This window comes from Botryllus schlosseri, chromosome 14 (assembly GCF_051294905.1).
Source record: "Botryllus schlosseri isolate E-star chromosome 14, Bs_hap1, whole genome shotgun sequence".
Taxonomy (NCBI): domain Eukaryota; kingdom Metazoa; phylum Chordata; class Ascidiacea; order Stolidobranchia; family Styelidae; genus Botryllus; species Botryllus schlosseri.
In genome coordinates this window covers 7,148,404-7,175,321 of record NC_137249.1, presented here as the reverse complement: position 1 = coordinate 7,175,321, position 26,918 = coordinate 7,148,404, and the positions used below count along the sequence as shown (strand labels likewise).

The window sequence follows — 26,918 nt, the reverse complement described above, 5'->3', positions numbered from 1 at the left end:
GAAGGATTTTTGCATCATGAAACATATTATCATAGGTTTTACGTTTTATAATCGTATTTTTATTGATTTTAAAGCTACACAAACCGATTTGAAACCTAGCAGATGAAGCAGAGCAAATAAGCGAGGCAGCCTCAGACGCTCAATGGTACTGAAATGTTCATGCATCATCGAAAATGACAAACCAGTGATGACGTAATCACGTCAAAATGATTGCGGAATCCCGTGAACGAAATGTGAGCCTGATGTCTGTTGTGTGAAAATATTGTGGCGAAGTTGAGTTACTTGGTTTTAATTGGTGTTAAAGATTGACATGGTCACCCGATTTTGCTGGAATAGAGTTTCGTCTTACCTGCTTTCATGGAACCGTGACTGTAGAGTTTTCAATTCAACATTTTATCGTGATTTATACCCACTAAAATTATGCTGGTTTTGTCAAATAGAATTCTAGCTTGAAAATTATTGTTGCGTGGATATCGTTTTGCAAAAATGACGAGTGATTTCGGAAATCCGTTGCGGAAGTTCAAACTGGTTTTTCTAGGAGAACAAAGCGGTGAGATGAATGACAAATTATCTGTGTACACATTACATCAACTTTTTGTCTGTTTTCAATTTCAGTCGGGAAAACGTCCCTTATCACAAGATTCATGTACGACAGTTTTGATAACACGTATCAGGTATGTAGAAATTAGAAAATATCTATTGATCGTTGATTAAGATGTGAAGGCTTTGATGATCTTTCAATTTTTGTATGACACTCTGTAGATATTTCTCTGATCCTACAAATCACGGTCATTTTATTGATCATGCACATTATTACCAATACCATGGAGCATTAACATAGGTTGAAATTTTGAAGGTTGTAGCGAGTGCTTTGTATTGATTATTCTTGTGTAGTATATACTTAATATAATCTGAAAATTGACTAATAAAATGGTATGGGCGGTCTCAGTCTCAGTGCCTGTATAATGCATATATCGAATTCTGAGATTCATGATACAAAGAGGTTTGGGGTTTACATGTGTTCTGCAGTTTGACACATTGATGGGCCATACTTGCAAGAAACTAGAATAGGTTTAGTGGTCTCAGGTCTACTCGCATACAGTGTCTCTAACACTTACTATGTGTTCCTGCTAATTATTTTCCGCCGTGCTGACTGGTTGTAGGGTGCTCACCACCTGACAGAAAGCTGCAGCCATTGGCATCTCCCTGCTACTTAACTCACCGCATGTCGTTACAAAGCACAGTAGTGGGAATCAATATCATACTGCTACCTGGACGGGCAACTTCTCCAGTCGGCGGGCCAGATAGGCTATGGGAAAATGAAGTACTTGGCGGGCCGGATTTCTGAATCGACCCATTAATTGCGTATTTATCCACCTGTATAAGAAATGAATCGTATTCAATCTTGGTTTTCAAGCGTAAAGCATAGACACCAAAAACAGTAGTCAATGAATTTATTAACGTAATGTACTTTGATAGCTGTTGAAGCCAATGAGACATTTGTGGTCGGTCAAAGTTGTCAACAAGTTCTTTGAACTCTGGCTGTATGTTGGACATATTAACCCTTAGTAAGGACTGCACGTGAACATAAGTTGGATTGAAACGTCGTTTTGCCTTGTTGTTCATGGTCGAAAACAATTGCAAGCAAATGTATGTAGATTCGGCCGCATTATAATCCAAAACTGGAAGCTGTCCGCAGGCCGTTTGAAATCCCGTTACGGGCCGTATGTTGCCCGGCCCTACACCAGTACGAGATGTTCATCTCTTGTCACATGGAATCATGCCAAAATTTAGTCCGTTACTCACGTTTACGCCGACATAGGCCAAGGTGAGGGGAGTAACTAACTTAAAAAAAATGCCAGCTTTTGTGACATACAGTTGATCCATATTGATACCATTCTCTCGTTCATATTGATTTAAGCTGTTACCTGGGTTAATGGGTTATGCTTGAGCACGATATGCTGGCTACACTTGTGCTATTTCAATGGAAAACTAGCAAATTTTATATTACACCCGAATAATGAGTAGAAAGTATCAAGACTCTACTACAGATAATCAAACTTCTTGGGTGCTTAGTTACCCTCCTATAGTGTTGAATTGATCAATATCAAGACAAGATGTGACGTTGTATCGGAGACTGCTCTGCAAATGATATTATGTTTGAAACAAGTTGAAAATGGTGACCAAGTGTACTACGGTGCAGATGTACCTATTAGATGAAGAAAAGTCAAAACTAGCATGGCCAGTGGCCACGTTACAGTATTTTGCAGCTAATATAGTGTTATTACTCTAATGATCTCCGTCATTTCTGTGGGATTTATAAGTTGCGATGGTATTGTCGAAATTATTGAGATAGCCAAACGTAAGGATTTGCATTTCGCTAGTAAATGCTGTGATAGGTCATCTAGTCTCTTTCATTTCCTCTGTCTGGCATTATAATTGGTTAATTTTAGCCTGTCCAAAGCTAAATTATAGGCGTTGTCACTAAGTGATAAGCGACAAATAACTGCTGGGATTATGACATGTCCTTCCCAAACTCACTCGAAGATGGTGATTAGAAGGGGTTGTTAAATATCGCAGTAAACTGATCAACTCAAGAATTTAGAAACTCTACAAAATCTTTCTGGGAAGAAACATTTCTTACTGGGCGGCAATGGGATTTGGCTATAGTACCATGTCGATAGACATACTTTTTTTTGTTCTCCATGCTAAGTGCTGCTCACCTTGCCACAGTGATGTTTATTCCAAGTTGCAGTGCAAAGGGTTACAAAAAGTAATTGAACAAACAGTTATATATATGTATTTTCACATCGGCTAAATCTTTCCGAGTTCACGGATATGTTTGTATTTCTTTTCCCCACTTCCCAAGATTCCATGACCAATCGCCCAGTTTTTTATATACATAAGTAGGCCTGCCATATAAGAAAAACTGAATGCCCTATAACACTCACGATCCCTTGATCCAATCATAGTTTGACTTGGCTATAGTAGAAGTCCTGGGATACTTAATGAATTGTGTCTAGCTTCGGGTATACTGATTTTGGTTTCTCCTTTTGTTTTTGTGCTGCGTTCATCAACTGTCCGTTGTTTATCAAGTCAAAGGTACCAAGTTTTTCTGTCGTAATCTGTGTGTTTAATTGTGAATTTGATTAATCGTCACATGATCTCGCAATGCGACCCGTGCATTTTGGGCACTGAGACCGATCGTTGTCAAACATTGCGGTGGTACCATGTGTGACGCTACGTTCATAATAATTTTCATTTCAGGCCACTATAGGAATTGACTTTCTTTCAAAGACAATGTATCTGGAAGACCGAACGGTAAGTCCCATAGTTTCAGTTGTCCGAGTCAAATATTGCTCTATATACTTGCATAAGGGTAAGTGTCCTAGCACAGTTCACGGTTCCAAAGTCTCCCTGGATGTCAAAGTACACCGTTGTTCAATCATTGCTTGTAGAACTTTTTGTCCGATTCTCATTGTATTCCTACACTATACGGACTGCTTTGTTTCTGTATGTCAAAATACATGGCGCAAACATTTGTACAATCCAATCGGGAAGTGACACTATGACCGTATGGTGTTCTGTTTGATTTCTATGTTTAATATTGCATTCTTAAATCACCTATTAAATTTGTTACATTAAGCCTAAATAGGATATACTCCAATGTACTGACAAGGTAGGCCATCGATGGCAAGGTACTGTCTTCGACGCATGTGGCGGGAAATGTACGTTGTTTTACACTAATGAATTTGTGTGTATTACCACCCAGCACTCTTACATCCTTTTGTAGCATTTTCCATGTCCATTGTCCATTCGATGAATGTTGGCAAATGATTTTTCATAGACTACCGTTTTAAGCTAGCACGACCAATACACTAATTTCAAGACAATGGCGATTCCTTTGCACCAGACTGAGAGCAACTGAATGAATAATTCACCCACGGACGGTGATGGTTTTACTAAATGGGCGCTTGGGTTTCGAATCGTAAGAATTTTAAAAATATGTTAATTTGAGCGGCACTCGTGTTGGAGAATTATTGGTTGCTGGGTTTTTGACTGCTATCAAATCATGATCCAGATTTTTCGTTTGATGGCATTACTGGGTAATGGTGTAGCGACCTTGACTTGCCCTGTAGAATATATATTGTATGCATATCGCTTTCGGAATTGAATGGGTGAGGTATAATAATCTAATGATCCGAGTTTACTGAACAGTATTTTTGAAATAGGGTTCTGGGATTGAAAGACTAAATTTAACTACAGTTCTGGTTGCGCAAGTATATTGGATCGGAGTCCAAAAATTCCATCTGTCTTTACTTTCTAAAATGCGATGCGCCCTGTCACTAGTGAGACTTGTTGAAACTAGTTCAGTGGAGGTACGACCAGGGTCAAGGAGTATCCCACACACGCACTCATTCCCCTAAGAATAGTGATTGATCTGTGCGATTTTGTACCAGTTGAAACGGTTTCAACAGCTCTTGAAATGTCATAAAAATCTGCGCTTTCAATAATGCTGGTACTAATCTCATGAATATTTTTTTCAGAATATTTATTGATTCGGTTAGACACCCAATCCTTTGACGATATACTCCCAATCTGCCATTGGGACTTTCAATCTGTCATTTTAAAATATTCATCACAAATATTGATCTCCGACATCAAATCAGTTGTTAACAGGAGGAACCTTGACCTTTTTGCCCTAATGCTTGTTAGTCCTTCTTGATGTCATTAATTTTATCAAGACATAGGCTACTGTATATTTAAAAAATGGAACCTTACACTGAGGGAAAACTGTCTTCGAGCTGCTAATCATTCAACATTTCTCATGCGTCGAGTCAATTCAAGTCATTCAAAAAAACGTGATCTAGTCATTGCGTAACTGGTTATGACATCTCTTTATCACAGCGAGAATCAATTAAAATGTCTCATTATACTATTTTGTGGCCGAGGAATTGAAAAATATCAACATTTTCGCTCTAAACTCAAAGAAAAAAAGTTACGGACGAAACAAAATTGGGGGGGACCGGACTTGAAAATCCATGTAGGATTCCATTTACACAAAACAAAATTATTGCATAATGTACTTGGAAGCAGTATGATTGATAAAAAATTGGATTTTCAAATTAATCTCCATTTTTTCAAGGAAATCACGAAAAAATTTATCTTTGCATCGAGTAATTGGTCATAATAGTAGTTGTGGTGGGCAGCAGTGCAATTCTGAGGGTATGCATTACAAATGTCAGAAAATTATAATGGAATGAGTCTTATTTCGTATACACATTACAGGTACGTTTGCAATTATGGGACACTGCGGGGCAGGAGCGATTTCGAAGTCTCATTCCGAGTTACATCCGAGACTCCACTGTAGCCGTCGTTGTCTATGATATCACAAGTAAGCGGATTGCGTCGTAAAATATTACTGCGGTACGCGCAGACACTTCTGAGCCGTTACGAAATTGGTGGCTCAAAAAATCGTGGTGAGCCGTAAAAGGGCTCGTTGAATTATTTAGCAATATTTCTATTGATTTCCCGACTTCAAATCATGTTCTCTTATTAGCATGGCTCTATTGACTAGGAACATGTTAACTTAGGCTACTTTTCTTTGATTACACTCAGTATGTAGAATCATGGAGTGATATTTTATATTGACTGGCCCAATATCTATTTGTGTGGAGCATGTTTTAGCCGTTGATTATGTAATGACCTCGAAAGAATTGTACTGCTCAAGTACTTCCTGAAGAAGTAGGTTCCATAATCTGACAAAATGGACGTGCATTGGAAATGGAGTTTACACAATGCGAATAGCCACAATGTATGATACAGTCATAGTTTCATGATGGACCATCCTCTGAAAGAAGTACATGGTACATCCGAACCTGCAAGTTACTGATAGCTCGGGGAGTAGTCAGCAGTTTTGAATTCACATTCTGCAATGAATGAGACGTGTCTTTCCTGGATTCCACATCTTCCCAGAGAAATAATGGCTCAAGTTCAAATCGATGATGTAATGCCTAAATGTTGTGGCGCTCGTCTGAGAAGAGAAATGTGGTACATTTCGTGAAAGTGGTTTCATTAATTATTTACTGGGCCTCGGATATAGCCGGAATGATATGTATCCTTTCCGGTGCTGATGCTCATTTACTTGCATGAAACTGGAATATAAGTTAAATGAAATTCGGTTATTAAATGGTACTATTTTGAAATTATGAGTTAATGACTGTCTTCATTTTTCCTTCCCTGTTCCACTAAATCAGTTATCGTTACGGTCAGGTTCTTGTGACCCTGTTGAATCCCAAATGTATTCAGTGCCGTGGTTAATATGAGGCTGAGAATATTATTGTAATTACGGGGATGATTCAATGGGATTTCAAATATAGATATGTATTGATTCTTATGCTGATGTAACCAAACATGACATGTCAATGTGTATTTGTGAGTTGATGAAGATGCCTGGATCTATTGGAACCATGTGTCTGCAAATTGTAATTTTGTGTGTGATAATCTCTTGGTTGAACATTGAACATCTATAAAATTCCCCATACAATTTTTGTATATCTTATATGTATTTGTATTTAATATATAATATATATATCTCTTCTATTGATTACCGAGTGTGTCACATGGGGATTTCGTTGGATTCCAATAGAATAAATTGATTTTCTGAACTTGAGATCTTGCCTTTTCTTGCAGACGTTAACTCATTCCAACAGACGACCAAGTGGATTGATGATGTCAGAACGGAAAGGGGCAGCGATGTCATTATTATGCTTGTCGGAAATAAAACGGATTTAGCAGATAAAAGGTGCGGGTGTTTGAATCCTAGCTTTTACTCTCCCACAGGTTGAGCATAAACAAATCTTTGATTAGGCCTGAAATCATAGCAGCCGGCTTTGATTTTAATTTTGACTCCAATAAAAAATTTGGAGTTGTTTGTCTCGGCGCAGTTTCCGTTTGCTGAAGCATCAATTGATTTCATCACTACATCTCGTTCAGCTAATATTCTTTGATAGGGTTTCATGAAGTACCCTGCGATATACAGATGTTCATTGTTCTCCATGAACATCGCTGCAGATGGTACGGTAGACCCAATGGGTGATCTTAAAGGCTTGGGAGTCCCAGCCAAGAGAATGGTAAAATCAAAACAAAATGTTGTAGTACTTCATCACACATTTCAAGTCTACACTTCTTAAAAAGCTCACTCTGGATTATTATATCACTATGTTTCAAGGATAACTCCGGAAACGAAACATAACAACTTCAATGTACGATTGTTCCTGGTTGTAGGCCTACTTCTAAACCAGGAGTGGGGAACCTACTGTTAGGGATCTTCAACATAGCATAAATTTGTCGAAGAAATGAACTGTACTTTCTTCCCTATGAACTCGCCGAAGTCACACTTCCTTACAAACTGTCACACATTTAACCACTTGGTAGATGTAATACAACCACTCTAATGCCTGTCCTTGTAAAAATACATTTACCACAGTCCGCAGGCACGATAATACTTTCAAAGTTATTGTGAAGTGATGGTTTAGCTCGGCGTGCAATTGCTCGATCGTCCGTCGTGTTGTTCTTTAATCTGTATTCACGGATTTTCACGTCTTGACGAATAGAAAGATAGATGGTGAAAGAGGGTAAATGGGTTGAAAAACTTGCAATTTTTTATTGTCGCAATGAATACTTAACTTGTGCTACACCCTCGTTAGGAGATACTGCGGTGAGTACTTGATTCTAATTTAATGCCGTGCAGAGATCAATGTTGAGTCAGACTTTCCTATGTATTTACCTCTCAAGTCGTGATGAACCGCCACTCGACCAACTGATGCTATGGATTTGTACTCAAATCTGACCCTTTCTTTTCCCTTTTTCCAATTTGTTTCAGTTTCTCCTTTTTTTCGACAGACAAGTTTCAATCGAAGAAGGCGAGAGAAAAGCCAAGGAATTGAACGTGATGTTCATCGAAACGAGTGCAAAAACGGGATACAACGTCAAATTGGTGAGTGGATGCGCCCGAAACAACGTGATTTAGTCGCTCATGTTGTAAATGTTCCAGTTATTCCGAAGAGTCGCCGCCGCGCTACCGGGAATGGATAGCTCGCAAGATAAAGAGAAAAGCGCTGCGAGTGGGTGTTGTTTTCCGAACTTCTAGACTAAAGATATCAGATTCGATTGCTGACGATAGTTTGTAGCTTATCGCAAGTGGCAGATTGATGATGTGCTACGTGTAGGCTTTCAATTGCTGCAATGTTGACAAATTTTGAACACTCGAGTCTTTGCTGATACGATTCAGTCTGAATCAAACAGCGGGGGTGAAAGTAGTCAATGTTAGCACTCAAGTAGAAGTGTAAGTAAGGCCATAAACCTCTACTCAATTACAACTAGAATTTGCGATTTTGCAGACGTGTCAAAATCACTGAAAGTGGTCTGAAAAGCACTAGAGCAGTGGTTCCCAACGTGGGCGATATCACCCCCCAGGGGGCGATTTGGCGGCCTAGGGGGGCGAAAATGATGAAGGGGGCGATAGGGGGGCGACAATGGACAAAGGGGGTGACAGGGGGCGAAAATAGCGAAGGGGGCGATAGGGGGGCGATGACGCGTTAAAAAGGCTATTTTGGAGTCAATTCGGAGAAATGACCTTTTTTTTTTGGTCAACCCACGGAAATTTGGTTGCAAAAGTGTAAAATTCGACAACGATCCCGCCGATGACTACAGATTGTATATACCGATTTTTCGGTTCACAAAATCTGGGGGGCGATGATCGGCCTTGAGCTTGAAAAGGGGGCGATGAGTCGAAAAAGGTTGGGAACCACTGCACTAGAGCAAGTACTTTTTCGGGTAACGTACGTATAATGACTAACAGTACTGCAAAAATATATTCAGTCACCATGATGTAGGCCGTACTCCTATTTCGACCAGTTATGACCGTTTTCACTCGCAAAAAATGACACAAACACACCCAAAAACTACTTGCTCTTCCTTCTATTCACTGTGTACACTTTGTATTTCGTCACATAGTTTTGCCCAAAGAACTGTTGAGTAAAAGTGGAACTAGTCTAGAAACATTCCCTCTATTGCCCCTTGAGCAAGTAAGTGCTAGTAATCAAGACGTACTTATGTATGCCAAAAATGTAGAAGTACTTTTTACTGACCACCTCTGGTAGCCGCTAGCCTCTCAAAAATATAATAACATTCCAATGAGTACACAGCTTTCGTTTAGAGCAGGGGTGTCAAACATACGGCCCATGGTCCACATCCGTCCTGCCAGCTGATTCCATCCGGCCCGCGAGGCAATTCTGAGTAGATTGAGAAATGCGTGTAATATTGACCAAAATCTAGGTATTCGCAGGAGCGAAAACGCCCATGCAAGACTGTATATGCAGGTTACATGGAGAATATAGCCCTAGTTACACAGAAATAAAATTTGAATACCTGTGGTTGCACTGCTGCATCACTCAAAATGTTTCCGGCCTCGGGAGAAACCAGAATCGCAATATAATAACATGAAGCAATTTAAGGTAATATTTTGGAACCATTTGACTATAGTGCGGCCCGCGAGCAATCCAGACTTTCGAATCCCGCCCACGACGTCAGTTGAGTTTGACACCCCTGGTTTAGAGAATAATAAACCACAACCAGATTGATGAGTGTTTATCATCAATAGTGTGTCCTAACTCGTTACACTGAATGTTGCAATATTTCACAGTGGACGAAGTGATACTGAACGGGAATAGCACGGAACCGCCGCCGGCCAACGCGAGCGAATGCGCGTGCTAACTCTAGTTCAATACGACAAGAAAACTGTTCTCAACCCCTCTTACATATCTGATAAAAATCCCGTGCCTGGAAATATGCGACAATCCAAAGCGCCGATGACAATGAAATCATGTGTCACGCGACGGCTGCTTTCCGGATACGTAACTTGTAAAGTAACTATATCAAAACGGTTTTAGCGAAATATTTTTCTTTCTCTTGTTATCTAGTCGTGCTTTCATGTGCTTGCGAATGTATGGAGGTTGACGGCGCTACGTCACTCTGCAATCTGCATTACACACGGTATCCACCCTACCTGGTTGAGAACGTTATCGGCCACACTTTATTTTGTTACAGATTGAGGCTAGTTTTGAATTTTTGACCAACGACGCTCTCTAATGTCTGTCATTGTGTAGCACTACTGATCGGCCTACGCGTGCCGTAACAAGCGGGCGCGTGCAAGTGATAAGTACAAAATAGTTTGATACATGATAAAATGATCAATGTGCCAAACCTGTCTATCGTGGATAAAAACTTCAGTAGATATTGATATCTATTGTCACATTTTTCATTTCGGATTGTATCACAATGTCTACGATGATGTGTTCTCTTTCGGCAGGCGGTCAGCAGGCTATATCGTACTGGGAAGGCCGTCTCTACTGTCGTCAAATAGTTTTTCAGCTTTTGTTTCTTCGTTATTCGCTGATTTCGTAAAATAACTGTCACTACAAATAGAATTGGTAGCAATTTAACATAGCTTTATAACAGGATATATGAAGGCCATGTTTTACTTATGTGGCGACATATGTTACTACTTGTATCTAAAATGGCAATGGCCTATTTCTTGGGTTTCTTTTTGCTGTCTACGGACAGACTGAAAGGGGACGCGTGTAACGAATTATTTAACATATTTTCTCACGTAGGTGGTAAATTGTAGCCACTGCGGTACCGCATCAGCGGCATTTGTATTGACCGTCTTGAATTGTAATAGTGCTCGTGTAACGTGGTAACCATTCATTTTGATCTGACGGGGTTTGAATGGAGTGAATCTTCTTCAACATATTCTCACCGATCTAGCACGGTTATTTTGATGCAATCTACCAACGTTGTGAATTTCAATGCATGTTGCCGAGTATATTTATATACTAAATGTCCAGTTATATGTTCTGTACCCTCGTCGGAGTCCGGATGTTGGATGTAACAATTAACTGTTGTCTACATTTACAATATATGTATTTACTTGCAGTATCAACTATGTGCGTTACTATCACCGGTAGCATGTCTTCTGAGGAATTACAGATGTCTATGTAGATTAGGCCTGTGTATGATACGTAGGACTCAGCAACAAAACGCAGTTATGAATGAATGACTGATATTTTATATATATATGCATTTGGCACATTGCCTACAATTAATCACTACGTATGAATATATATAATATATCAAAAACTTGTAATACAAAAATATGAAAATCACTCGAAACTATAATTTTCTTTAATGCCAAGTTCTGCCAATGTCATTCCAGTGGTGCCGAAATAGACTTCTTTTCCAACTTTATTTTCCATGGCGGAACCGATGTTAGCTTTTTTTCGAGTCGATCTGCAATGACAATATGTGTCAAGATGATGGAAGTTATAACAAATACATTCTATTTACTCGAAATTTGGATACAGCACGCAGCTTACAATCGATCGATCAGCAGACATTAAATCGAGTAGCTAGCTACTAAATTGTATACACACCAAGTATAATGCAACACTTATTCAAGGCAGTACATACTTTAGCTGACGGCGATGGATCTTGGAGCTGGGTAATGAAGTTGTTTTCTTCGGCGACTTGGTATTAGCTTTGGCGTTGCTGGCAGCATGCGACTTGAATTGTTGCGAACTGGCATCCGGGAAGAACTCGGGATTTCCAATAATGCCCTTCGGCAAAATTTTAACGCTATCCATGTGAGCATCCCCGACAGACATCGCTTCTTTCAGAGTTTGAACGGTAAAGTATGACGCAATCTCTTCGGGCGATGGGGTGACGCAGTTTAGGCGATCTGTGGATGGAATGAAAGGAATTGTGAAACGTCAAACTCATTCTTCTGTGCCGAGATAGCATAGTGGCATTGTCCACAGCCGCAACACCAATTGATTATGGGTTCGAGGTCGTCTACAGAATATCTCTCCAAGTGTTCAGGGTTCATCTATGCTCCTATCCATGCTACAAGTCGGCAGATACGGAATATAATGAAGAATATCGGTGTAAATGACCACTGGTCGATGCCACAAATACCACAAAAACAAAACGATACTAGTCTGCAACCAAAATACGTTTACGCAGTAAAAATACTACAGCAATACAACAAGATATGGTTGGTTGAGTTTGATGTCAATATGTCTGATTCTGATATCTGAAGCTTCCATTACCTTTAATTCGAAGACATTCGCCCTTGTGTCTCTCTTCCCACGCCTTGAGTTTACAAGATCGGCTACAATAGTATACTTCCTTACATCGTGTACATACAGTCAAACGAACACCAACAGAACGGCCGCATTCATAACAATAACGAAATAATGGTTTTCTAAACAAAGATACACATGAACCAATCAGTAATTCAGTATATATAAAAATTTTGAGAAAGCGGAATCCAATTTATTCAGATCGCACGTAGTGGTACTGTGGTTTGACCAAGTCTACTAACATCCAAGACAACGCCACAGTTAGGTTTGGGACTTCGGGATCAAATTTAAAATCCCGGGATCGGGATTTTCGCTTCTCAATCCCGGGATTTCCCGGGATTAGAAAAGTAGTAAAATGCACATAAGAGTTACACAAAAAACATTTATTCCTTGTGATAATGACGCAAAAACATAAGAGCATCACGAGTATCGTCGTTTAGAATAGGGGTCTCAAACTAAAACTTGCTCGCGGGCCTATTTCGTAGTTTCTGATGACACGGCGGGTCGCAGCATCAAATAGGGGCATAATATGTATTTCTGAGTATGCCTTATTTGACGGACCTTGCAGACGAGCATTCCATACACATTGTGAAAATGTGATTGACTCTTGTAATATTCACGTTTGCCACGATAACTTATTTTTAAATATTGTTGCTTGGCTTAATTTGGCGAAATAATGAGTTATAGACAGTTAGACACCATGCTAGACGACAAATGCATCATGTCATCGTAAAAGCGGTCGCGTTATAACTTCGCAGCTAGCGGACTTTTCACGTGTGATAGCGATTCAGGTTTTTGAAGTGGTTTTAGAGTGAATTTTAGGTTCTCAAATCGGAAATAAGAAATTTCCCAGTCAAATATTGTCGGATACTCGAAAAGTCAAAATGCCGACGTGGGCTGCGAAAAATGTTCTCGCGTGTTAGAGACCACTGTTTTAGACAATCAGCCGAATTTGTGACACTGCTTTATTACCCAAAAAAGAGATATTGGACATACGTAAGCCTTGGTACCTGCTGTTTACAAATCCCGGGATTTCATTGGGAGTAATCCCGGGATCGGGATTGCTTCAAATCCCGGGATCGGGATTTCCCGGGGTCCCAACGCTAGCCACAGTACAAGGATTTTAAATATTTCTATGCTTTACAATTAGAGTTATAGAGTAGGTATGACAGAAATTGTGCTTTTGGCATATTTCTAATGATATCCATAATAAGACGATCTTACCTAATAGGACCAGATCCTTTTCTGCCTCTGATGGTCTTGGATTTACTAGGTTTCAAACCAATTTCCGAGTGAGAACGTGAAATTCTACAAATTGAAAAAAGTTATGCAACGCAATAAAATATAAACCCTACTTATGCGGTGGTGAATTGGGTATCTCCTAAACAATATCCGTAATATTGTGACTGAAGGGAAAGAACGTCAAGTACCTAATAATAGGTAATTGTCTGGCACCAAGAGATTCTAAAAATGGTTAGAATGTCATAGTAGTTTTGAACTAGGTAAAAGCCAACCAACAGCTTGGTACATTAAAGGACATCAAAATGTGATATGAAAAATGGCTCGATATATGCATCAACTTAAGGTTAAAGCAGTTATGTTATCTTAAAACGTCCAGCAAACACTTTGAGACGATACAATGAATAGCCTATATTTGCACATAGGGAACGAAGGTCAGTAATGATACTTAAAAAGTTATCGTCTCTACTTATTCTGTTTGAGATAGGATTAAAATGGTACCAAATTGTAGTTCCGGTAAAAGATTGCTAATTCATATTGCTAATTGACATATTTATGCAGCCATAATTATAAGTAGCACATGACATTGAATAAAATTATAAGTATAAATATACAAGGTGGCGATGTCACATATACTTTGTCGATGTCATTATATATTTTGGCGTTGGGTTAGGGTAGAGTTCGGTTAGGTTGGGTTACTGAACCACCACACTAACCTAACCAAATCATCCCTTTACTTAGCCTAACCCAATCTTACGCAATATCTGACAATAATATATGATGACATTGTCAAGAGATAGGGATGACAAACAGAGGTGGTCAAAGTAGTCAAGAAAGCTACTCAAGTAGAAGTAGCGACGAAAAAATCTACTCAAGTACGAGTAGAAGTACTTCTCACATAAGCAACCTAAAACTACTTGAAGTAGATTTAACTGACTTTAAATCTACTCAAGTAAGTAGGTAGTGAAAACTATCGTTATTCGTTCGCATAGACTGTCAAAAGCTGCAAATGGAGCTATGCGGAATGTGTAGTGAGCTTGATTCATATTGGTACATCCCCGGAAGTGTCAATTTTTGACAGAATAATCAGTCGTCCACATCATGGGATGTAAATGATAGTATTGATATGGAAACGCGATACTAATCCTTTGTTTACCCGAATACCCCATTTGGAGAATATCATGGCATGGCGCCCTCCCCAATATTAAAAGGCGCCTAATTCAGTCGAAGAGCAATACGTAGAAGTTGTGTCGGTTACGGCTTTAACACTTTGCGCGATTAGTTTACGTTAATTAAAAATATGGCAGTTTGTAAAAATCCCATATAGTATAGTGTATAGCTTTATTTTCGGAAATTATAAGGCATTACTACACTTGCTTTTATACTTCAACATGGATGTTCTACAGACAAAAGTACTGAAGCTATAATTAGAACTCAAGGTATAATACTCGTAATTGAAAGAAAAATACAAATACTACTTCTAAAAAAGCGGAAATTATATTTCATGTCTTTTGTCCAGAAAGTTTCATCGGTGGTCTGCTAAAACAGGTTTAACGTTGAAAAAGTCAAAGTCCACTTTTCCAGATTAAGACACGTCATGGGCTGCTAGGTAGAATTAGTAATAGGTGGATTGCGAAACGGTAGTTTCAAACGATGTGGGGTTATACTTACTGTGATGAAATATTTGATATAGGCGACAATGCTGTTTGAACGCAACCCGGTATCGAAATTAAATTCAGTGATACTTTCGTTAAAACATATTTGTCACTCTATAACTACCGTGTGCGAAGCCCAACGAAGATTCCGGGTATTTCATGATTTTATGTAAATTAAATGTTGGTACTCTACGTGAAAACAGCCCGAAATTCCTTCCGCTATCTTTCTTATTGAGATATTAGACGACTTCTACTTGACAATCTGAAAATAGAGAAAAGTAGTGAAAAAAGATCTACTTGAGTAAGTACCGGAAGTAGAGGAAAACTACTTGAGTACTTCGTTACTGACCACCTCTGATGACAAAGCCTCTTTACATCCATCCTAAATATATGTATATGTCATATTTCTAATTTGTCCAAGACACAATCGTAATTTCTCACGTGTCATCGTTTTTGAACTTACTCGGAATCTGGCCTGGTCATTTTCGAGTCCACTTCGTCCTTAATAAAGCTCGCTGCGTTTCGCGGAGATTCGATTAACGCTGGTAGAGGAGTGCTTGATGATGGAGCTGCCGATAATTTTGCTCCCGCCCCGGTATAAAGGAATTGCTTGTTCCGGCTTGGGCTCGTACCTGAACGTTGGAAAGAGTCAGAATGCGAACGGGACGGTGCCTATCTTAGGGCTTTGCGAGGCTATTGCCAGAGCCGGCATGCCATTGGATTGATATTTGAAAAAAAATCCGCTTCCCATTCCGCTTTACAGTGGAAGACCAATTCCAATAAAAGCCTGTATTCTCATTTCAAAGATCGAGGCATTTCTTGTCATGACTTTGAATCGACCTTCATACTTCGAAAATTTGACTTGAATTGTGAGTAGACTCGTGACTTGAGTCAAAATGTACAATGACTCGAGATGACTTGTGACTCAAAGGTAGTGACTTGATCCCAGCACTGAGTCAAACTGAAAGAAGGATGTGACCTTACAAATAAAACTGTATTTACCAGTGAAGACTTTAAAGACTACTCCAAGTCGCTTCGGCACCTTCTTATCACTGTACCTCGATCTTGTGATATTTTTGAAATGATAAAATTATTAATAATAAACCCAACAGCTCAAATCAAGATGCCCGATAGATTTGGTATCAGATTATAAAGTTACTGGCTCCCATCGAGTGCCGGTCTAATACCCTTGCTATTATTTTTCGTATCAATATCGTTGCTGAGATACACTATCTCACAAAAGCTCTGATCAAGAACGGTCCCTACCCTGGCGATGAAAATCCAAGACTGATCCCGCGCGCCACACTGTCGTTTCAAATACCTGCCCTGACTGCACTTACTCTTCCTCCTCGCACTCTCCAAAATCGAGGTCCGACACGCTGCCTTCCGCTAACTCGTCGTTCACAATATACTTTCTAAGCTTCAATTTCTGATCGCCCTGATCCATGTCCTGCCACAGTTTTTGAAGTAGCACTTTCGCTGAGACGAAAATCGAATAAATGCATAAGAGCGGCAATCATGAATCGCGACAAAGAGAAGTGTCTGTCAACCTACTACACCATGAGTTTATGAGAACATTTCAAAGGTCCTTGCGATTTTGAGTAGGCCTACTTTTGCAATGGAAACTTGTTAAAGACGTAGTTTGGTCGAATACTTTTGCGCTTACTTCTGATGCCGTATCTCGATTCCTGTCGCAATTTGACTCGTTCTTCTTTGACGGCAGCTTCGCGAAGCAAGTTACCGAAATGAGAGAGCAACTTTTTTCTAGCGTTATACGTATCTCTCTCCTGTGAAATAGTCAAAAGTCGGGTGCAAAGCGGCAATTTAGCATATGCAAAAATGCAAAAATTTCAAATGCTGATATGGTAAACCAATGTTTTTGTCACACCGACGGTGTAAAGATACTGGTATTTTTCAAATGTTTCATTGCTTAAGCCATCTGCCTTAATTATTGACGTGATATTTGGCGGTACGACAGTTGATATACAATATTCTCTACTAGTTGCTGACAATTAGCCCGATGAGTGTCAACCAAAAATATTCCGGTTTATTTCAATATGGATATATTATTCAATGTCTCATTACAGAATTCAAACGTTGAACAATACAAATGAGGTCAAGCATGACTGTATCATTTCACTTTTCCCATATTTTTACTGTATCGTAATCTTGTTGTGTTTTGAAGCGATGATAGTGAGATTGAAGTGAGCATGTTGTGATGAATACATTGATAAAATACGAGCGACACATTGCTTGATAGATTGGCATACCTGGTAAGTAAGCGCATGATATGGAGTATGCGCTATCCTGGCGTCTTTTCCGAACATCCAATGAGCGTAGTCTACCACTGTGCCAGAGGCTTGCTTCGGTCCAAATATAATCGGCGACAGCATACTGGCGCCATTATTCACCAATGTATCCACCTTGGAACATATGACAAAATGAAGTGTGAATCTACAAGTTCCCAGACCAACAGCGTGTATGTTCAATTCCTCGGATGAGATGCTTCTTTAAAAAATTAGTGCAAGTTTTAAAGGCATAATAAATGAAGACGATACATATTTGTTAAACATCAGTTGGTAACAGACAAATAGAAACACCTATGTTAATATGAAAAGCTTCAAGTCATCATGTAAGAATGATTTGATACATAAGATTCATCACAAAAGTAAATGCTAAACACTCATAAGGTTAATTCCCGATAATCTTCAGCATCAATGATTGAATCAAGAAGTGGCCATATTAAAAACCATCATTTGATCAAGCACATTTGATGATGTATGTATGTTTGGATATGTTTAGGAATCAGAATCAATAGCAAGCATAAATCAACCATAAATAGCACAGTGTTGTGAACGTAAATAAAACTTTACAAAGAGAAAGTGTGCTGAAGATAGGTTATTCTTTGTTTAAATGAGATGGTTTTCAAGTCCTGTTGACACAGCAATAACGCATAGGTGGCTGTGGATGGCTAATACATTATGGATTTAGAATTCGGATATGTTAATTCAAACTTTTTTAATAGGATAATCCTTGAGTTTAGAGATTTATCAAAAGAGTTTGTTTTTATGCCAAAGGAATTTAATTTAAGTTCATGAGCAGTGAATGAGACAAACAATCCAAATCTTCATCTACTTACAAGTTTGATCCTGTCATCAGGAGACCGCCGATGCTCGTACTGTGTGTTTGCAGCGGCGCAAAGTGCGTTACCGACACCGTGTTTCAATGGTAGACTCGCATCAGCACCGAACTTCAGTAACTCTTCGATCGCCTGTTAGTAGAGAGAGCAAATGCAAAAAGCGTCACCATAAATATAAATATCCTTACACATCGAATAATCGAATATCAAGACTATGCTTCGAAATTCAGCTAGATCTTGCCTTATCGGCAAGGAAACGATACAGATATGAGGCTGTATTATTTTCGATAAAATTAAAAGCGAGCTATATTTAAGAAAGACGAATACCAAAGTCTATACTCCCATCATGACATGTATTGCAAGAACAGATTGACTTATCGGGTGCCTAGCATCAAGAGTTATCGGCACACAAAAAGGATTTGAACAGAGAGGCACGCGTCTCTCGAGTTATAATAAATGTATTCTTACAATAGATGTTGTGATGAGAGCAATTTTCAAGTTCTGTACCACAAACTACTGACTATATGTAAGTACAGTTCCAAAAAATAACACGCGTCGTGTCCAGTTACGTTCCACGGCGACATTGTTCGGGATGCTGGTATTTTGCTATTAGGTCGATGTCATCTCAAATTGATAGCCCTCATAGCGTGTGCCGTAAAGACAGATTTAACTTACCAGATCATTGCCAGACGCAACAGCCAAGGAAAGTGGGGAATGCCCGCTCCAAATCACATCAGGATCAGCGCCATTTTCCAGCAGTTCACGCACGACCTGACAGGCAAGCTAAAAATCAAAGTATTTTAGAAAGGTGTGTAAATTACTTCCAACCGACCGTGCTCGAGATTTACAAGTAGGCTAGGACACAACGATGGTGGGCAATATTTAAGAACGTTGTTGCTGCTTTTCTGCGTTAGAACCAGTTATCTGGTCTTTTTCATAAAGACGCCGTATGAACAGTTTGAATAAATAGCAGTCTGTTATAGCTACCTTATAATCATCGTCTCTGTCACAGGCGATATGCAGCGGCGTTCTCCCGCCTTCTTCAACGTCCTTCAAACCTTCGGAGACCCACTGCGTTGACCCTGCCTTCTTCAGAGAAGATATGTCGCTCATGATGTCCTGAATAAATTGATATTGACTGATTTCGAAGTCAGTACATGGCGTCTGTCTGCTGATAAAAGCGACGAGCCCACAGCATATAGACACAGCTCCACCGCTTGATTTTACTTGGTACCAAAGGATTGCGCACTGTGTAGGGATGTGATGGTATCTTATATATTTTGAATGACTGTTTTGTTTCTGATAGTTTGCAATAAACAATCAGGATTGTAAAAATTAACACAGATTTCAGTGATTGACCAATATTGCAATTTCGTACGCATGCCTAGATTTAATATCCATAGAAATGACAACATTGCTCACCACCAATATCATATCTTCAATATTTGGGAATGAAATGAAATCAAAACAACTTTGTGGTAAATAAAAGAGTATAGGATAAGCTGCATAGATTTTATGACAAAACTATTTCAGAGTTGATTTACACCCAAACATCGAAAAGCATTTCCAAACTAATGTTTTGTGATTTCGACTGATACTGCTATTATTGACACATTTATGGTGTTGAATTCTTCACTATTCTACAGAATCCTACAAGTTTTGTGAAGCTGCACAAGAAAGAAAACAGATCTAGAGTGACAGGAGGTACAAATCCACTTTATGATGCCTAATTTCGGACTAGTTATATAATTTATTGTGATGGTAAATTAATAGCAATGTAAAACGAATAGATTAGTTTGAAAATACAGTACAATATTTCATTGTTATGAAAAGACAGCATAGGCTGACACGAAATTCAGATATTCCTGCATACCGATGCATTAGTTTTATCGTGGCTAACGTCATCATCCTGGGCAGTGGCGTTTGGATTGCTTCCTGCCTTCAGCAGAAGCTGTACGGCAAGGACCCCTTCTTTACCAGGAATAGCGCAGCCAATGTGAAGGGGAGTGAATCCTCCAAGCTGAAAGATATTTTATGATATGAGCAATGAGCATATTATATTATACATGAAATATTGCTTGTAAGTAGTGAGTTTATCTACTAAGTGCCCAAAATGTAGCATACCATATTCAAAAGAAATATTTACAAGAATGGTGTATACATGAGACTGCATATTGTTTTCAGGGTTGTGGATCGCGAATTCAAGCCTTGATAAATTTCCAGTCTCACCAATTTTGAAATCCTTGCCTCAGTCGAAGCACTTTTCCATAGCAGCAAACGAATTGTGTCGGTATCCCCGGCTTTAACGGCGAAAAACAGAGGATACATGGGAACTCCGCTTTTATTGGGACTGGCGCCGCGTTGAAGTAGCAATTCGATCATCAGTCGTATCTCCTCGTGCCTGGGGTATCACGTTATCAAGTGAATGTGAAAGCATAATATGATTACAAACATACTCTGCTTTCCATACTGCGAGAGCCCCGGCCGTACCGAGAGAGATTGCCTGTCCGTCGCGCGTCGACATGCCACTGACGGCGCGTTGATTTCTACTGAGTAACGTGGCGGTGCGATCCACGAGATCTTCAGGTACGTCCAGGTAGAAATCGATGAGATTTTTTCTCGAGGCGAGGCTGTTATCCACTGTCAAGAAAAATGATTTTCCTTGTGGTAAAATAGTTGAATATTAAAATTAAAAATGAAATAAAACAATATAAAGAGAGATTTATAAAACGACATTGTTAACACAACTACAAATTAGTTATAATTTATACCGGTAGCCAAATATATAAATAATAAAGTTAAAATAATACAAATAAAATGAATATAAAGCCTCAATGAATGTATTGTTTGAGAGTGCATATGCCTGTAAATGCGCTGGAAACATTTTTGAGTAGGACAAAAATTTTTGATCGGTCATCGGAGATTTGCTCGCTCGTCCAATGAAAATTTTCAATCACAGTCTAAAAATCCTTAACTATCTACCGGCCAACAAAATCTCTATCAAAACTCAGTTAAAACTCCAGTTCCCGAAACTTGCAACGATTGCGTCACGTTTGAGCATGCAACACAATGAAAAACGACAGTTGAACACGCAACACTTTAGCATGCGATGCAAAGCATGTGACTTAATAACCCTCAAACGAACCCTGACCCCAACCCTACCCTGTTCCATATCAAAAACCTTACCCCAATAAAACCCTAACCCTCCACTACCGCATGCCCAAGTGTCCCACGCTATTGCGCTGCATGCTCACATCATATCCACGGACATCATGCAACATGACGGAATTATTTGGAGGGACTCGCTACATTCGTTTTACAAAAAGTAAGTTTACCCGATTCCGTTTGAAAGCTAAATTCCGATGCCTCGCTCACATCGTCACCCTTGTCACTCCCGTCCAAGTCGCCCTTCCTGTTCTTCACGTTGCCGTGCCTCCCAGACGAAATCTCCCGGTACCTCGCCTTAATCTTTAGGTCGCTCTTACAATATTCCATCGCGGCTTTCCTGTCCATACCAGACACGGGAGAAGAGACGCGCTTACACGATCCCGACTCTTCAATCTCTTCGCGTTCGTCGAATATCGGCGAATGAGGTATGCTGCTGCTACCGCCTCTCATACTTCTCTTACCGCCTTGTCGTAAGTATATCGGCAGAGTGGTTTTGTTGAGTTTGTTGAGCGCGTTCTCGGCGATGTATCGCTCTGCAATGTTTTCTTTAAAATGATCAGACGGGTAGTAAAACACAAAACAAGCGTTTAATGCCGTCACCCCTTCGTCGTTGACTTGGTCAATATCCGCCCCCATATCAAGCAGCAAATTAACGATTTTTGTGTGACAATTTATGGCAGCTCCCAGTAACGGAGTGTTGCCAGTGCTATCGCATACGTTAGGGTCGACTAAACCAGACCGTAAAACGCTGTACACAGTTTCATTATCGCCGGTAGCAGCTGCTTTTATTAATCTTTCAGACATTGACTCCAAACGTCCTTTTTCGGAAAGAAATGTGTCTCGAGAGCTGCTGTCTATCTTTAAAAGTGTGTCGGCGACGGTGTTAGCAGCGTGTCTGTGTCTGTACGTCTGACATTGCGCGTCCATCAAAAGCGGGGTGTTATTTTTGGCTAGCAGAAACGCGGTGGAATCGTTCTTTATCGAACTGTAATTCGTTTTGAAAAATGATTTCTCGATGGCCTCGCGTAAGTTCGAGGTCACCGGCAAGTGTTCGAAATCGCGGCAGTACTGCTCGATGCCGGCGGGAAGAAAATTCTCGTCTTTGTAAACTGCGTTTTGTAGATTTTTCCCGCCGAATCGGAATATTCGTTCGGCCGCTAAATTCTCGGCCGAATCTCGGCTGTCTTGACCGTCGAGGGTCATCTGTTTGACATGTTCGGCGGGAAAGTATTGGTACTCGGGGTGATCGGAAATTCTGAAGACATCCTCCACTTCCGAGCACACTCGGATGAGCTTGTCCTTGTGCCAGATACCGATGTCTTGCACGCCACGGTCGTTGTAAGTCATAATCCCCGGCCCGCAACGCTCTTCTTTTTTGTAAAGTCCTTCGAAGGTGTCTCCGTTGGCGAACGTCATTTTGCCGTATCCCTCCTTCCTGCCCATGTAGAAAGTGCCGTGAAATTGCGACCCGTCCGGCCAGCGGTAGTTTCCTGTTCCGTGACGGTGGTCTTTGAAAAATTCTCCTTCATATTCCTGAACGTAAATATATAGGGTGCGTGAAGCAAGCGCACTCTCAATAAATTAGAACTATTTCAATGTACGCGACACTCCGAGAAGTGATTCCCAACGGCGTACTTCTATTTTTCAGAATATTCATACACACATCTATTTGCCTTCTTGCACTACTTACTAAAATGGTTACGATTTTAGACTATTCCAACTCATACTTCACAGATTTTCAGCAAAACCAGGCCTGGAATACTCACTTCATCACTTCTACTTGCACTTGTGTAGAAATTTACGACGTTACTTCTATTTCTATTTGCGAACCAACGATGATGACTTTAACCACATCTGATGAGTAGTCAAAATTTTGTTAAAATGATAGAGTCAGGACAAGAAATCATCAAGATTGTTCACAAATTCATAATTTTTTTTGCAACCTGCATTTCGTTGGTATTGTAGATGATTGCACTGTCGGTGAACTTACCAGCTGACATTTACAGCTTGTAGCCTACTTTATAGGCCTACCGTTGTAGACGGCCCATTTTAATTATTTACACCATAATGCGTAATGTAACTACTGGAATTCTTCATAGGCCAAGATTTTGTTAAAATAGGCCAAGCTGCTTTGTAAGGACAGACAGTTCCAACCAGAAATGAAGAAAAGTAGTAGGCCTACAATTCTAACATTATATATGTGCGAAAACGCCTAATTTACATACATGAGGGCAAAATTTTGTCAAAATTAAGATTTCTGTCAGAATTTTCATTTTTAGGGTAATATCTTCCGTTTTTAGGTAACAAAAAAAAACGCCCTACTGACAAGCGCTGATCCCACCTCAAAAATCATCCACCCTCAAACAGTGATCATACACACATGCATGCCAAGTACGTTTCATTTAGATTATAATAACAAAGCGAGTTGGTAGGTGGGGACAGAGACTGCGACCCGCAGTAGCACCCACCCACATACGCTGTTAACCCTAAACCCTGAACAAGTTCAACGTTGAGCTTCAGCAGAGTGTCATTGGAAGGCCTGCTAAATAGCTTGAATCGCGGCCATGGGGATCAATTCTCAATGTGGTGTGCATCGAAGCAGTGTTGGGATCAAGTCACTACCTTCGAGTCATGAGTCCTTTCGAGTCATTGCACATTTTGCCTCGAGTCAAGTCAAGTCAATCGATTTTCGAAGGTGACTCGAGTCCAGTCAAGTCACTCGATTTTTGGAGGTGACTCGAGTCAAGTCGAGTCAAGTCAAGTCATGAGTCAAGTCACATTTCAAGTCAAGTTGCCTTTTCGAATGCCTATGCCATTGCATTTTGCTAGCTGTCTGAAATACGGATTAACTGGTCATTGATGAAGTTAAATATACACGTAAGACGGCACTGTATCGCTTAAATATAAGTAGAAATGCTAAACTACACAGTTATAATGGCATAGCCTCAGTTTATAGTTACCAGCCAATATAGAGAATAGAGAAACGAATTGATAAGATGCAATACATTACCCATTTACAAATGGATATGATACAATTCGAGCCTGCGTCAATGGTCGAGGACTATATAAACTATCTTCGAATTTAATTTCAATAAAGAGGTTTGGTTCAGGTATAGAGAACAGTAATAGACATTTTTCTATTAAAATACTTTAACAGCTTCTTTGAGGTACAGAACTTCAATATACAATTGAATAGTATATTCATATTGAAATGAACCCGAATATTTTCGGCTGACACTCGTCAGGGGTAATCGTCAGCAACTAGTAGAGAATTCGAAAGAACAGCGTATATCAACAATCGTAACACAAAATATGACGTCACCAGCACGAAATGTCGAATACAAGAGCGTTCAATGTACTAATTCTTTTCCTAAGCTTAACCATACACACACACATACTCATTTATTAATTCAGGAATCCAAACTATCAAGGTGGATATTAGCTCCGCAAATCAATTGGGAGGAGGCTTCCATTGTTGGACTTGTGACATAAGAAGAAAAGGAGCTCTGTACATTGAACGCTCTTGTATTCGACATTTCGTGCTGGTGACGTCATATTTTGTGTTACGATTGTTGATATACGCTGTTCTTTCGAATTCTCTACTAGTTGCTGACGATTACCCCTAACGAGTGTCAGCCGAAAATATTCGGGTTCATTTCAATATGAATATACTATTCAATTAAAATACTTTACTATACTAGTTTACGACAGCGTAAGCTGTAAGCTTTGATCACTTCGTAAGCGGTCAATTTATTTGTGAGAGAACAATACAGGCTCAGAGAAACACACAATCATTGAATGATTGGTCGCTCTCACGGGTTACACCAGCGTTTCGCGAACAATCCGATTGCAAGATACAGTGATTTTTATCGACATCGATTGCTTGATGACTTGAATTGACCCATGAATTTTGCTTCGAGTCACGAGTCAATCCACATTTCTGATACGCCGAGTCAAGTCAAGTCAAGTCATTTTAACAAAGTCATACGAAAAAGGTGACTCGAGTCAAGTCATGACTCGAGTCATCCCAACACTGCATCGAAGTAGCCTACTTCTACATTTCGGAGTACTCAAGTAGGTTTACCTACTTGCGCAACATACCCAAGTGGTTATGATTCGATACTTCTATTTCTCCTTTACAAATTTTTTGGCAAAACTAGGCCAGGAATACTAACTTTATTACTTGGAAAAAAAATAATTAATTGTATTGCACTTGTGTAAAAATCGATTACCGTCTAATTCTACTTGGGTAACAACAATGACTAATTTGAAAACCTATGTCGATAATTATAATATAGATCCTCCACATGCGGAGGCCAATGCTTCAGTAAACAAAATGATGTTCCTTACTTCTCCCGATTCCCAAACGCTCCGCCCGTAACCATGTCTCATGTCATTAAGAAATTTCCCTTCATAAACGGAACCCCTGGGCCAGGTCTGCTTTCCGTTTCCCGTTCTTTTTCCGTCAACGATATCGCCGATGTAATGTGCGCCAGACGGCCATACAAATTCAGTAACATCTTCCGATATGCTTGACTTTCGTTGACTCTTATCAGCATCACCTGATACGTCAGGGTCGCGAACAGAGAATGAGAGTTTTGGAATGGCTTCGATATTTTCCTCGTACATTATGTCAGATATATATCCGAATTTCGGGTCATTTCCGTCCAAAATATCGTAGTTTCGTACACCGGACAAACAAAAACAAAAGTACGAATGCTTCGGGGCGGCGTCTGAAACCAAGCAACCATTCTTGCCATCCGAATCAACAATGAGCCATCCAGCGGCTAGAATCGTTTTCTACATCAACCGCTTGGTTATATCATAGTCGTTTACAGCAAAACGACTATGTTTGTTGTTTATATATAGATAACTAACCTACGGAGTTATCTATAGTTTATATCACAACCTTTGTAAAGGCTATCCAAGTTGATTTAATCATAATCAGTGTGCACTGTGCACTGTGCATGCTTCTTCTCTACTTCGCCTAGGCCGAGGTGGATGTCTGATCTCAAAGACTACTCCAAGTCGTTTCGAAACCTTCCTATCCTTTCATTGTATTGCAGTTTTGTCGTGATTTGAAATGATGGAAATATTAATAAACTGATACTGACGGGTTTTATGTAAAGGTGACGTAATAGCAGCGAGCCAGGACTCCTGCGGCAGGAGAGGAGTCCAGATAAAAATCTAAACGAGCTACGTCTCGTCTCAACGACTCAACCGCGATGTCTAGTGCCGATGGCGGCTCAACGCCAACTCCTTATGATACACATTTATCAGATAAAATCAATCAGATATTATCAGTATACTTTCAAATGCTGATTCCTGATATTCTGCTGATGGTAGAATATGATCGTCTTGTAGCATCGTCAAAATATTTGGACGTAACATCCGAAAAAGACAATGAATAGAGGAAGAACATTCTAAGATTACCAAAATTTATTGAACCATTTATCATGTTCGTTTATCATCCAGCTGAGTCATCTGGGCCGGCGGGGGTCAAACCCGCAGCCT

General features: G+C 39.8%; 2 protein-coding genes across 4 annotated transcripts; one reads left to right on the top strand and one right to left on the bottom strand.

Annotated features, from left to right (window-relative positions):
• The first annotated feature begins 392 nt into the window (after nucleotides 1-392).
• On the top strand, nucleotides 393-11,005 carry LOC145455370 (ras-related protein Rab-6A-like). Its single transcript, XM_080333337.1, has 8 exons — nucleotides 393-550; nucleotides 616-674; nucleotides 3,268-3,321; nucleotides 5,290-5,395; nucleotides 6,694-6,805; nucleotides 7,906-7,999; nucleotides 8,057-8,126; nucleotides 9,707-11,005. The coding sequence occupies exons 1-8, from the start codon at nucleotides 487-489 to the stop codon at nucleotides 9,775-9,777; spliced, it is 630 nt and encodes a 209-aa protein (XP_080189463.1). The 5' UTR covers nucleotides 393-486; the 3' UTR covers nucleotides 9,778-11,005.
• A 103-nt stretch (nucleotides 11,006-11,108) lies between these two features.
• On the bottom strand, nucleotides 11,109-26,145 carry LOC145455355 (ankyrin repeat and MYND domain-containing protein 1-like). Of its 3 annotated transcripts, XM_080333318.1 has the most exons (15): nucleotides 25,755-26,143; nucleotides 21,572-22,937; nucleotides 20,693-20,876; nucleotides 20,466-20,637; nucleotides 20,110-20,256; nucleotides 19,224-19,355; nucleotides 18,912-19,019; nucleotides 18,237-18,368; nucleotides 17,368-17,520; nucleotides 16,764-16,884; nucleotides 15,561-15,729; nucleotides 13,428-13,511; nucleotides 12,171-12,325; nucleotides 11,533-11,800; nucleotides 11,109-11,352 (listed from the first exon to the last, which is right to left on the bottom strand). In XM_080333318.1, exons 1-15 carry the CDS (start codon nucleotides 26,031-26,033, stop codon nucleotides 11,226-11,228), a joined length of 3,597 nt encoding a protein of 1,198 aa, XP_080189444.1. In that variant the 5' UTR covers nucleotides 26,034-26,143; the 3' UTR covers nucleotides 11,109-11,225. The 3 variants fall into 3 exon arrangements, 1 of the variants encoding a protein (XP_080189444.1); XR_013920322.1 differs by lacking the exons at nucleotides 11,109-11,352; nucleotides 11,533-11,800 and adding an exon at nucleotides 16,438-16,576 and having other exon boundaries at nucleotides 12,227-12,325; nucleotides 25,755-26,144; XR_013920323.1 differs by lacking the exons at nucleotides 11,109-11,352; nucleotides 11,533-11,800; nucleotides 12,171-12,325; nucleotides 13,428-13,511 and adding an exon at nucleotides 16,364-16,576 and having other exon boundaries at nucleotides 15,565-15,729; nucleotides 25,755-26,145.
• Between the last annotated feature and the right edge of the window lie 773 nt (nucleotides 26,146-26,918).

Coding starts and splice junctions, on each gene's coding strand:
- LOC145455370 (XM_080333337.1), top strand. CDS start 487: ATGACGAGTGATTTCGGAAATCCGTTGCGGAAGTTCAAACTGGTTTTT. Junction 675..3,267: donor GTTTTGATAACACGTATCAG/GTATGTAGAAAT, acceptor TTTTCATTTCAG/GCCACTATAGGAATTGACTT. Junction 6,806..7,905: donor ACGGATTTAGCAGATAAAAG/GTGCGGGTGTTT, acceptor TTTTTTCGACAG/ACAAGTTTCAATCGAAGAAG.
- LOC145455355 (XM_080333318.1), bottom strand. CDS start 26,033: ATGTACGAGGAAAATATCGAAGCCATTCCAAAACTCTCATTCTCTGTT. Junction 18,369..18,911: donor TTGCGTCTGGCAATGATCTG/GTAAGTTAAATC, acceptor CTCTACTAACAG/GCGATCGAAGAGTTACTGAA. Junction 15,730..16,763: donor ATCGAGATACGGCATCAGAA/GTAAGCGCAAAA, acceptor TCCAACGTTCAG/GTACGAGCCCAAGCCGGAAC.